The 12,801-nt window shown below is 41.6% G+C and overlaps 1 protein-coding gene across 1 annotated transcript in view; it reads right to left on the reverse strand.

Moving 5' to 3' along the window:
* LOC140199703 (neural cell adhesion molecule 2-like) overlaps positions 1 to 12,801 on the reverse strand; it is a 431,176-nt gene that overhangs the window by 347,567 nt on the left and 70,808 nt on the right. The window contains exon 5 of the mRNA XM_072262182.1: positions 10,518 to 10,655. Coding sequence (XP_072118283.1) covers positions 10,518 to 10,655 — 138 coding nt within the window. The remainder of the gene's footprint in view (positions 1 to 10,517; positions 10,656 to 12,801) is intronic.

Consider the following 12,801-nt stretch of genomic DNA (forward strand, 5'->3'; position numbering starts at 1 on the left):
CAGGACAGGACAAAGACAGGGTCAGAGCAGGCAATATCTAAATCGTGCTTTACGATCCTGACAATTTCACAAGCTGTTAAAACTAAAGGCTCCTCATTAAACTGTGAAGTTGATTGGAGAAATTAATGGACTGAGGAAGAGATTCATGTTCCTGATGACATGTTATATGGCAAAATCAATCTGTGGACAATATTGGCTGAAAAGGTAATTTAATAAATTTTACAAGCAAATTATACTGATAATGATCATATTCAAATCTGTTTCATTTCAAACTGATAGAAATGATCTGTTTTACCAAATGAAGACGGACACTTACCATTTCAAACATTAGTGAAATCAGAGGGAATTAGGATTGTATTAGTCTCTGTTCATATTCTCACCAGTTTAACACCTTGAGATCTTGGAACCATTTCTACACAAACACATTCTATTTGGCTGCAACTATCTGGCATATTTGCTTGCTCTAAATCTGATACTTCACTTTAACACAGAACATAAAACATGATGTTGTGCCAACATCTTAACCTACTCAAAGACCAATCTAACTCTTCTCTCCTACATAGTCCTCCATTTTTCTATCATCCATGTGCCTTTCTCAGAATCTCTTAAATGTCCTTAATGTATTTTCCTCTACCACTACAAAACAACAAACTACATGACAAATGTTATTGATAAATAAATTTAATTCTGATTCTGATACCAGTTCCACACAACTACCACTCTTTGTGTAAAAGTCCTACCCTTGACACTCCCCTGATACCTTCCTCCAATCATCTTAAAATTATGCTCCTGTAAATTATCCATTTCTGCCAGAGGAAAAAGTCTTTGGCTATTTGCTTGATCTATGACTTTTATCAACTTGTACACCTCTATCAAGTCATCTTTCATAATTCTTTGCTCCCAAGAGAAAAGCTCTAGCATGCTCAAACTCTCCTCAGACGACATGTTCTCTAATCCAGGCAGCATCCAGGTAAATCTCCTCTGCACCCTCTCTAAAGCTTCCACGTGCTTCCTATAATGAAATCAGAATCAGGTTTAATATCACCAGCATATGTCATGAAATTTGTTGTAATGCAGCAGCAGTACATTGCAATACTTATAATAAAAGTGTGAATTATAGTTAGTATATATATTACAAGTCTTCTCCATGGATTGTCACCTTGTCGTGGTGGAGAAGCTTGTGTGGTCCTGAGATCCCGAGAGCGATGCCGCCTGGAGCTATGCTCCTGGTAGGGTCACCCATGGCGGTAAGGTCGAGGGTGAGGTCCCTGACAAAGAACAATCCAACCAAGACCTCAACGGTGGAACAGGCGGATGAAGTTACTTCAAGCTCAATGGCTGTGAAGGCGGATGAAGGCTGCAACAAATCCATCAACTCCAATCGTCGTGGTTTCCATGCCATTGGAATCAGTTGGTTGATTTGTGAAGTATCGTGTGCTTCTTGGAGTGCAACATCAAGTACACGTTAAACAAATACACACACAGGCGTCTTCACTCTGTGGGCCACTTCTTCAGAACGAAGACCATCATCCTCGACCTCGAGGGATAGCTACGACGACGACGATTACACGTTAAATTAAATAAGTAATGCAAAAAAATAAGTGAGGCAGTGTTCGTGGGTTCAATGTCCCTTCAGAAATCTGCTGGCAGAAGGGAAGAAGCTGCTCCTGAATCACTGAGTGTGTACCTTCAGTCTCCTGTAACTCCTCCCTGCTGGTAGCAATGAGAAGAGGGCATGTCCTGGACGGCACCTTTTTAAGGCATTGCTCCCTGAAGATGCCCTGGATACTATGGAGGCTAGTGCCCATGATGGAGCTGATTGGGTTTACAACTTTCTGCAGCTGATTTCAACCCCATGTAGTGCCTCCCATACCTCCCCCCTCCATACCAGGTGGTGATGCAGCCAGTCAGAATGCTCTCCAAGGTACATCCGTAAAAATTTGAGAGTGTCTTTGGTGATATACCAAAACTCCTCAAACTCCTAATGAAATATCACTGGAATTGAATAGAAAACTCCTAGTGTGGTCTAACCAGAGTTAGACCATTACCTTGCAGCTCTGAAGGCCCACTCACCACTTAACATTTGAATACCAGGACTCAAGTTTCTTCCCATCTGGGGAACACTGTTTAGAGCTGCTGCCTCATGGCACCAGGGACACAGAAACGATCCTCACCTCAGGAGCTGCAGGGGGCATCGATTTGTACATTGTGTCTGTGAGTGTGTGGCTTTTCCTCATGTACTCTGGATTCCTCCCACAGCCCAAACATGCAGGTAGTTAATTGACAAAATCATGGAAATAAATCACCACTCACTGCAGGTTACTGGTAAAAGAATCAAGAGGGGACTTTATGGGTAACTGTGACAAAGAAAAAGATGCAGGATTTCAGGGAAGTAAGGAGAGGGGAAATATGACTGATGGGATTGTTCCTTTTGAGAGCGGACCTGGATCCAATGGGTCAAATAGCCTTCAAGGAACTCACTTTGACTTTTATGATGGAGGATTGGATGTGGATTTTGAAGTTGGTTAACTCTTCAATTTGTGCTAGCCATTCATTGATTCAATTTAAAATTGTATATCGTTATCATTTGATGAAGGAGAGACTTCCTAGAATTTTTTCTAATGTTGGTAGTCATTGTGATAGATGTAAAACTGAGATAGCTACATTGACACATATGTTTTGGTCTTGTTCTATATTGGAACCATTCTGGAAGTCAGTTTTTTCAACAATTTCTAAAGCACTTAAAATTAGTCTACAACCTAATAAATTAACTGTGCTTTTTGGAATAATTCCTCAAAATATTCATGGTATTTCTGTGTCTGACCAACATGTTATTGCATTTGTTACATTGATAGCTAGGAGGGCCATTTTGTTGAAGTGGCAGGATACATCAGCTCCTACTTTGTCACAATGGTTCTCTCAAGTGATGCTATATCTTAGTTTGGAGAAAATTAGAAGTCGAACCTTTGAACCTTTATTTGATTTTGAGAAAATATGGGGCTCATTTGCTCATTATTATCATTTTGAGCTAATGATAGATTTTTTCCACAAGCTAATTGTAAATTTTTTGGTATATTTTCTTTTCTTGCTGGTGGTTTGATGTTTATTTTTAGAAGCTTTTTGTATGACGCATGGCTCCAGGGTTGTACACCTAATGGGTTCTTTTTTTTTCTCACTTTTTCTGCTTAGTAGGTTTTTTTTGTTATCACAAATTTTTTTTCAATCTGTAAGATAATGTCTTTTTTGAGACTTTGTAAGTGTTGTTACTTCAATGTACTCGTGTTATTTCTTTTGTATAATATAACAATAAAAAGATTTGAAAAGAAACAAATAGCCCTCTTCCATTTTGTATAACCACCAGCTGGATCATGCCATGCTGATACCATCATGAAAGAAGTTTAGAAGCCTTAGGGCACACACCACCCAGTTCAGAAACAGTTATTATCCTACAACCATCAGGCTCCTGAACCAGCATGGATAATTTCACTCAGCTCAACCCTGAACTGATTCCACAACCTACAGACTCACTTTCAATGACTCTACAACTCATGTTCTCAGTATTATTTATTTTTTTATTTTTATTTTTTTAATTACATTTCAAAAATACGTCATTGGCTGAGAAGCACATTGGAAGGACCGGAATTCATTGTGTAAATGCTCTGACAAGCCCATCACATCGACTGATGTTTATCCAGCAGGCTGTGTGAGGGAGACATGTAGCAAACACAGGGACACTGGATGAGGGAGGACAGAGGGGACAGCATTGTCTTTGAAAGGTTTGAAGTTCTAAGTTGAGAAGTGAATTTATTATCAAAGTATATACATACATGTCACCATATATAATCCTAAGATGCATTCACAGTAAGACGAAGAAATACAATAGAATCGATGAAAAACTACACACAAAGACTAACAACCAATGTGCAGAAGAAGACAAGCTGTGCAAATACAATAAAAAACAAGCCCATGAATAAATAATACTGAGAACAAGAGTCCTTGAAAGTGAGTCCATAGATTGTGAAATCAGGTTAGTGTTGACATGGAGCCTGATGGTTGAATGGTAATAGCTGTTTCTGAACCGAGCAATATAGGACCCAAGGCCCTTGTACCTCTTTCCTGATGGGGGTAACAAGAAGATGGCATGGCCCAGATGATGTATTTCAATTGTATGCTCATGGGAGACACATAAAAATTGTTAAAGGGCCTTTAACAGAAGTGAGGTGTTCCAATGCCATCAGGAGGAGGTCTTAAGTTCAAAGTAAATTTATTATCAAAGTACAAAAATGTCACCATATACTACCCTGAGAGTATTTTCTTGCAAGAAGTGACTAGAACGAGGAAATACAATAGAGTGACTGTAAAATTGCACCCGAAGACTGACAAGCAGCCAATGTACATATTAAGACAAATTGTGCAAATACAATCAATACCAATAATAAATTAATAAGTAAATAAATAATACTGAGAACATGAAAAGAGTTTGGGTAGGGAAAAGGGGCAGGGGCTCATTTAGCTCCACCAGAAAGAGGTGATGGAGTTTCATTTCAACCTTGTTCCAAAAGCCAGCATCTCGTAGAAACATAGAAAACCTACAGCACAATACAGGCCCTTCGGCCCACAGAGTTGTGCCGAACATGTCCCTACCTTAGAAATTACTAGGCTTACCGATAGCCCTCTATTTTTCTAAGCTCCAAGTACCTGTCCAAAAGCATCTTAAAAGACCCTATCGTATCCGCCTCCACCACCGTTGCCGGCAGCCTGTTCCAAGCACTCGCCATTCTCTGCGTAAAAAACTTACCCCTGACTTCTCTTCTGTACCTACTCCCCAGCACCTTAACACCTGTGTCCTCTTGTGGCAACCATTTCAGCCCTGGGACAAAGTCTCTGACTATCCATACGATCAATGCCTCTCATCATCTTATACACCTCTATCACATCACCTCTCATCCTCCGTCGCTCCAAGGAGACAAGGCCGAGTTCACTCAACCTGTTTTCATAAGGCATGCTCCGCAATCCAGGCAACATCCTTGTAAATGGTTTCTATGGTTTCCACATCCTTCCTATAGAGAGGCGACCAGAACTGAGCACAGTACTCTGAGTGGGGTCTGACCAGGGTCCTACATAGCTGCAACATTATCTCTCGGCTCCTAAATTCAATTTTACAATTGATGAAGGCCAATACACCGTATACCTTCTTAACCACAGCGTCAACCTACGCAGCTGCTTTGGCGTCCTATCTCCATTTTACCTCTGAAGTTTTGATACAGTCTCCCCGAACATCTTGATCTTCCTAGTCAGAGTTATAGTTTGTAACACAATGCAGGGGGCGAACAGTTTCCTCTCGGCTGCATACTGATACCAGGCTACCTATACGGCATGGTTATTGCAGTGGAACATCTTAACCTGCATCACCAGACACATATAAGGTGATGTGTACAAAGGAGTTTTGGGCAGGCAGAGAACTTTAGAACATCGTTTGGTACTTAGGGCCTTGAGAGTGGAAGGCAATGATAACACAAATAGCATTACAGATGATCATGACGTCAGGACTAGGGACAGGACCATTTGGAGAAAGTAGTGAGGATGAAAGCCATAGAGTCGAAAAAAAATGGATGAATAAAGTCAACTCCTTTCCTTTGTATGTCAATCAAGGCAGGTTATCTCGGTTATACAGAAAACACCTTTTCAACAAGTGCAAAGTTAAAAAAATTAGCAAGATTGTTGATATAAGAACATAAGAACTTAAGAAATAGGAGAAGGAGTAGGACCTGTCTTTGCTGAATCTATGCTGCGTCTGCCTGATGAATCTATTTCTTTCCAGATGCCCCGCTATTGCTTCTTTAATGATAGCTTCAAACGTTTTCCCAAATACAGGTATTAAACTAACTGGCTTATAGAAACATAGAAAATAGGTGCAGGAGTAGGCCATCTGGCCCTTCGAGCCTGCACCGCCATTTATTATGATCATGGCTGATCATCCAACTCAGAACCCCGCCCCAGCCTTCCCTCCATACCCTCTGATCCCTGTAGCCACAAGGGCCATATCTAACTCTCTCTTAAATATAGCCAATGAACTGGCCTCAACTGTTTCCTGTGGCAGAGAATTCCACAGATTCACCACTCTCTGTGTGAAGAAGTTTTTCCTAATCTCGGTCCTAAAAGGCTTCCCCTTTATCCTCAAACTGTGACCCCTCGTTCTGGACTCCCCCAACATTGGGAACAATCTTCCTTCATCTAGCCTGTCCAATCCCTTTAGGATCTTATACGTTTCAATCAGATCCCCCCTCAATCTTCTAAATTCCAACGAGTACAAGCCCAGTTCATCCAGTCTTTCTTCATATGAAAGTCCTGTCATCCCACGAATTAATCTGGTGAACCTTCTTTGTACTCCCTCTATGGCAAGGATGTCTTTCCTCAGATTAGGGGACCAAAACTGCACACAGTACTCCAGGTGTGGTCTCACCAAGGCCTTGTACAACTGCAGTAGTACCTCCCTGCTCCTGTACTCGAATCCCCTCGCTATAAATGCCAGCATACCATTCGCCTTTTTCACCGCCTGCTGTACCTGCATGCCCACTTTCAATGACTGGTGTATAATGACACCCAGGTCTCGTTGCACCTCCCCTTTTCCTAATCGGCCACCATTCAGATAATAATCTGTTTTCCTATTTTTGCCACCAAAGTGGATAACTTCATATTTATCCACATTAAATTGCATCTGCCATGAATTTGCCCACTCACCCAACCTATCCAAGTCACCCTGCATCCTCTTAGCATCCTCCTCACAGCTAACACTGCCACCCAGCTTCGTGTCATCCGCAAACTTGGAGATGCTGCATTTAATTCCCTCATCCAAGTCATTAATATATATTGTAAACAACTGGGGTCCCAGCACTGAGCCTTGCGGTACCCCCCGCCTGCCATTCTGAAAAGATCCCGTTTATTCCCACTCTTTGCTTCCTGTCTGCTAACCAATTCTCTATCCACATCAATACCTTACCCCCAATACCGTGTGCTTTAAGTATGCACACTAATCTCCTGTGTGGGACCTTGTCAAACGCCTTTTGAAAATCCAAATATACCACATCCACTGGTTCTCCCTTATCCACTCTACTAGTTACATCCTCAAAAAATTCTATGAGATTCGTCAGACATGATTTTCCTTTCACAAATCCAAGCTGACTTTGTCCGATGATTTCACTGCTTTCCAAATGTGCTGTTATCACATCTTTGATAACTGACTCCAGCAGTTTCCCCACCACCGACGTTAGGCTAACCAGTCTATAATTCCCTGGTTTCTCTCTCCCTCCTTTTTTAAAAAGTGAGGTTACATTAGCCACCCTCCAATCCTCAGGAACTAGTCCAGAATCTAACGAGTTTTGAAAAATTATCACTAATGCATCCACTATTTCTTGGGCTACTTCCTTAAGCACTCTAGGATGCAGACCATCTGGCCCTGGGGATTTATCTGCCTTCAATCCCTTCAATTTACCTAATACCACTTCCCTACTAACATGTATTTCGCTCAGTTCCTCCATCTCACTGGACCCTCTGTCCCCTACTATTTCTGGAAGATTATTTATGTCCTCCTTAGTGAAGACAGAACCAAAGTAATTGTTCAATTGGTCTGCCATGTCCTTGCTCCCCATAATCAATTCACCTGTTTCTGTCTGTAGGGGACCTACATTTGTCTTTACCAGTCTTTTCCTTTTTACATATCTATAAAAGCTTTATAGTTACCTGCCTTTTGCCTACATCTTTTTTTGAAAAGTGGCATGAGATTTGCCATCTTCCAATCTGCCAGGACCTGCCCAGAGTCCAGAGAATTTCGGTAAATCATCACCAAGGCCTCTACTATAACTTCTGCCATTTCTTTCAGTACCCTGGGATGCGGAGGACTGATCTATCTTCAGGCCAGCGAGTCTGCTTAGCACTATCTCTTTAGTGATAGCTATTGCATTGAGGTCCTCACCTCCCATCGCATCCATAACATCTCTCTTTGACATGTTAGATGCGTCCCGCACCATGAAGATCGACACAAAATAGTCATTCAAAGCCTCGGCCATTCCTTCATTACCCAATATCAATTCCCTCTTCTCGCCCTCCAAGGGGCTTGCATTCACTTTAGCCACCTTTTCTGCTTTATATAATTATAAAAACATTTACTATCCATTTTTATATTTTGTGCTAGTTTATTTTCATAATCTAGAATCCCTTTCTTTATTGCTCGCTTAGTGGTACTTTGTTGTTTTTTAAAGTTTTCCCCAAACTTCCTGTTTCTCACTACTCTTGGTGACTTTGTATGCATGAGCTTTTAGTTTGATGTCTTTTTTTATTTCCTTAGTTATCCAAGGCTGGCTCTCCCCACCCTTACTGTCCTTGCTTTTAAATGGAATGTCCTTTTGTTTAGCACAATGAAAAATCTCTTTGAAAGTCCTCCACTGTTCCTCAACTGTCCCACTATATAGCCTGTGTTCTCAATCTACACTAGCCAAATACTCCCTCATCATTGTAGTCTCCACTGTTTCAGCATAATGCACTGGCTTTAGATTGAACTATTGCACTCCCCATTTGTATGAGAAACTCAATCATACTGTGATCACTCTTTCCAAGAGGATCCCTAACTACAAGATCACTAATTTCACCTGTCTCAATGCACAGGACCAGATCAAAGATAACATGTTCCCTTGTAGGTTCAGTAACTGGCTGTTCAAGAAAGCCAACACAGATGAATTCCATGAAGTCCTCCTCAAGACTGCCTCGACCAATTTGAGTCACCCATTCTATGTACAAGTTAAAGTCTCTCATGATAACTGCTTAAATCGTCTCTCACTATCATCCTGATCTCATCTTTAATTAAGAGCGCTGCCCCACCTCCCTTATCTTCCTGCCTATCCTTCCGTATTAACTGATATCTTTGGATATTTAATTCCCAATCCTCTCCACCCTGCGATCACATCAACGGCCACTAAATCATACCTTTTTGTACTGATTTGAGCCGTAAGTTCACTGACTTTGTTTTGAATACTGCAGGCATTCAAATAAAGTGCCCTCACACTCACTGTGCTTTTAAAATCTTGTAATCTTTTACTCTTTTGCACTTGACTTTTCTTTAGTCCAGTCTTACTTTTCTCTTTTTTATCTTTTGTTTTTTTCTTTATCTTTATCCACACTTCTCCAGTCTGTTGAACCCACTCCCCTACTATTTAGCTTAAAGCCCTATCCACAGCCCTAATTATGTGATTCACCAGGATCCAGGTCCCATCACGGGTCAGGTGGAGCCCGTCCCATTGGTACAGCTCCCTCCTTCCCCAATCCTGGGGCCAATTTCCCATGAATTCAAACCCACTTCTCCCACACCAATTCTTGAGTCATGCATTTAACTCCCTAATCTTCTTAACCCTACCTTTTTGGTTCTGCTCTTTAATTTAATCCCTGGCTGGCCAAATTCCCTCAGCAGAACCTCTTTCCTCATTCTACCTATGTCATTGGTACCCACCTGGACCACGACAACTGAATCTTTTCCCTCCCACCGCAAATTCCTCTGTAGCTCAGATAAATCGTCCCGAACCTGGGCACCAGGTATGCAAAACAGCCTTCGGGACACTCTATTCCTGCAACAGAGAACTTTCTCTATTCCCCTGACTATACTATTAAGAATTACCACTACATTTCTCTTCTCTCCCCCTTCCTGAAAGGCTCCATGAACTATGGTGCCACAGTTAGGTTGCTCATCGTTCCTACAGCCCCCACTCTCATCCACGCAGGGAGCAAAACTCTCAGACCTGTTTGACAAGCTCAAATGCTGAGAATTCTCCAGCACTTGCTCCTGGATCCCACTACCCACCTCACTCACAGTCACACCCTCTTGTCCCTGACCACAGACCGAATTTGAGGCAGCTAATCTCATGGGTGCGACTAACCCCTGAAACAGAGAATCCAGGTAACTCTCCCCCTCCCTGATGTGCCGCAGTGTTTGAAGCTCAGACTCCAGGTCATCAGATTTGAGCCTGAGTTCCTCGAGCAGCCAACACTTGCTGCAGATGTGGTCACCAGGAACCACAATGGGCTCCACCAGCTCCCACATCACACAGCTACAGTACATCAGCTGATCCTGCTTCATCCTTTTATTTAATTAGCTGTGACTTAGTGACTTTTTATTCAACCACAACAACCTTACTTGCTACTTACTTGTGTCTCCTCGCCAAAAGCTCAAGTTCCCTACACTGGTCCCTCACACAATGGCCGCTCTGCTTTGACCCTGATTTACTTTTATTTACTCACTGTTAATGAAACGCGAATCGATTTGTCCACTGCTAACGCGTCGATCCCCGCCAATCCACGCAATCCCTGCTCCTTTTTCAAACTCTTCTCCCCAACATGTGTGAAGCTCCCTCTCTCGCTTCGAATTGATTGGTCCACTGCTAATGCCATACTTGTCCATACTTGACTGCTTGACCATAGTGTTTTGCACTCAGCAGATGAAGGAAGTACTTATGTTGTGGAAGTTTCCTTACCATTGACAATTACTATGATGTCTCTGAAGTCAATTTCTCCTCTCGCCTCCACTCTTCCCTCGCACCGGTACACACCCTCGTGCTTCTTACTAATGTGTCGGATTTTCAGGTTGCTATCACCAACCATCATAAAGTTGTCTAGAAAGCAAGCGAAGGAAAGCACAAGCCATGAGATAAAGAGACAACTGGAAGCACGTGAATTCTTTTGGTACGTTGGCAGGACTCATTCTTCAGAATGGGAATCTGGTTTACTATCACTGACATATGTCTGCATTTTGTTGTTTTGAGGCAGCAGTTCAGTGCAATATATAAAAAATTACTTTAAGATGAAATAAGATAATATAAAAGGAAGAAATAAGTAATACAAAATTAGAGCAAAATACCGTTGGTCCTTTCAGAAAACTGAATAATGACACAACGACACATTGAGCTGCATGCTTCAATCTACAGGCAGTCGCCACACTATTGGGTACCTCCTGTACCTAACAAAGTGGCCACTGAGTGCATGTTAGTGGTCTTCTGCTGCAATAGCCGATTAACTTCAAGGTTTGACATGAGCGTTCAGAGATGCTCTTCTCACACCACTGTTGTAATGTGTGGTTATTTGAGTTATTGTGACCTTCCTGTCAGCTTGAGCCAGTCAGGGCATTCTCCTCTAACCTCTCATTAACAAGGCATCTTCACCCTCAGAACCGCGCTTACTGGATGCTTTTTTGTCTTTCAAACCATTCTCTGTAAACTCGAGAGACTGTTGTGTGTGAAAGTGTCAGTGAATCAGCAGTTTCTGAGATATTCAAAACCCCTTCCATCTGGCACCAACAATCATTCCGCAATCAAAGTCACTTAGATCTCATTTCTTCCCCATTCTGATGTTTGGTCTGAACAACAACTGAACTTCATGACCGTGTCTGCATGTTTTTATGCATTGACTTGCTGCCACATGATCAGCTAATTAGAAATTTGTATTAACGAGCAGGTGTACAGGTGTGCCTAATGAAGTGGTCACTGAGTATGCATGTGAGAAATAAATCTAATCTTTAATCTCCTATTTGATCCCCTTTCTCTGTGAAAGGTTTGTGTGCATTCACCCTATGCAAGGCCCTTTGTTATTTAGTACGGCTCGAAAAGGCCACCCTTCGGTCTCAAAATGTCACAAAAGAACAATCTGGTTGATGAACACCCTCTTAATGACTATTGTGTTGTTGTGTTCTATTTGTTATATCATGGATGAACAATCAACTTTATTCGCCATATACATTTACATGTATTAGGAATTTGCTGTAGTGTGTTGGTCGGGGCGACACATAATAAAAAACAGCATTCAACAATTATAAAGAATAAAAAATATATAAAAATAAATTTGGAGTTTACAGTATGGATATGGAATAAAATATGCATGTATTTACAATGTAAATAGCATTTTAAACATAGTGTAAAGTGTTTATAGAGCAGTGGAGTGTCGGAAGTAATAGAAGGCTGGTGCGGGGTTCTGAGTTGGATGATCAGCCATGATCATAATAAATGGCGGTGCAGGCTCGAAGGGCCGAATGGCCTACTCCTGCACCTATTTTCTATGTTTCTATAGAGGAAGGTGAGGGGCTGGCTACAATAGTTGATCAGGTTAACTGCCTAAGAAAAGAAACTTTTCAGATGACATGAATGTTGTTTTTCTTTTAATAGCCCTAAAGCGCTCTCCAGAAGGGAGACTTAGCAAAGGCAGTTTGTTGGGTAGGTAGTGTTCACAATTATTTTTTTTTTCCCTTTCTGCTCCTTTGTCCTGGATATGTACCAGATCTGCAGTGATTTGCAGCCGGTGACCTTTCCTGCAGTATTTCTCGTCTGCAAAGAGCGTGACTTTCCCCTTTAAGAGCACAGTGTTTAATTCTGACCATGCTCAGTGTCTAGGGTGTGGCCATAAGTAACACAGACATCGTTTACATGGTGCTTTGCATTTTGATACAGAGGGAGAACCAGACTGAGTTTACAATGACAGAAGCCTTTGTTCCAGAGTTGGAAGAGTTGGCAGTATCCTACACAACTAATTGCTCGATTTAAATTGCCTCATTGAACTTGACGCATGGTGAAGACTACTGAATCAAGGCTAATTACAGTTGATCCTCTCAATACAGTGAAACAGATGGAGATACATAATAGTGTAATTCTTTTATTAGATTGATTTAGAGATTGTCTGTAAAGAGTTTTTTAAAAGAAGGAGTGAGGTAAATCAAAGAGCCATGATTAACATGACATTAGTCCCTTTGTGTGCGTCCAACAATGCGGAACA

Source organism: Mobula birostris, chromosome 6, assembly GCF_030028105.1.
Source record: "Mobula birostris isolate sMobBir1 chromosome 6, sMobBir1.hap1, whole genome shotgun sequence".
Lineage (NCBI taxonomy): Eukaryota > Metazoa > Chordata > Chondrichthyes > Myliobatiformes > Myliobatidae > Mobula > Mobula birostris.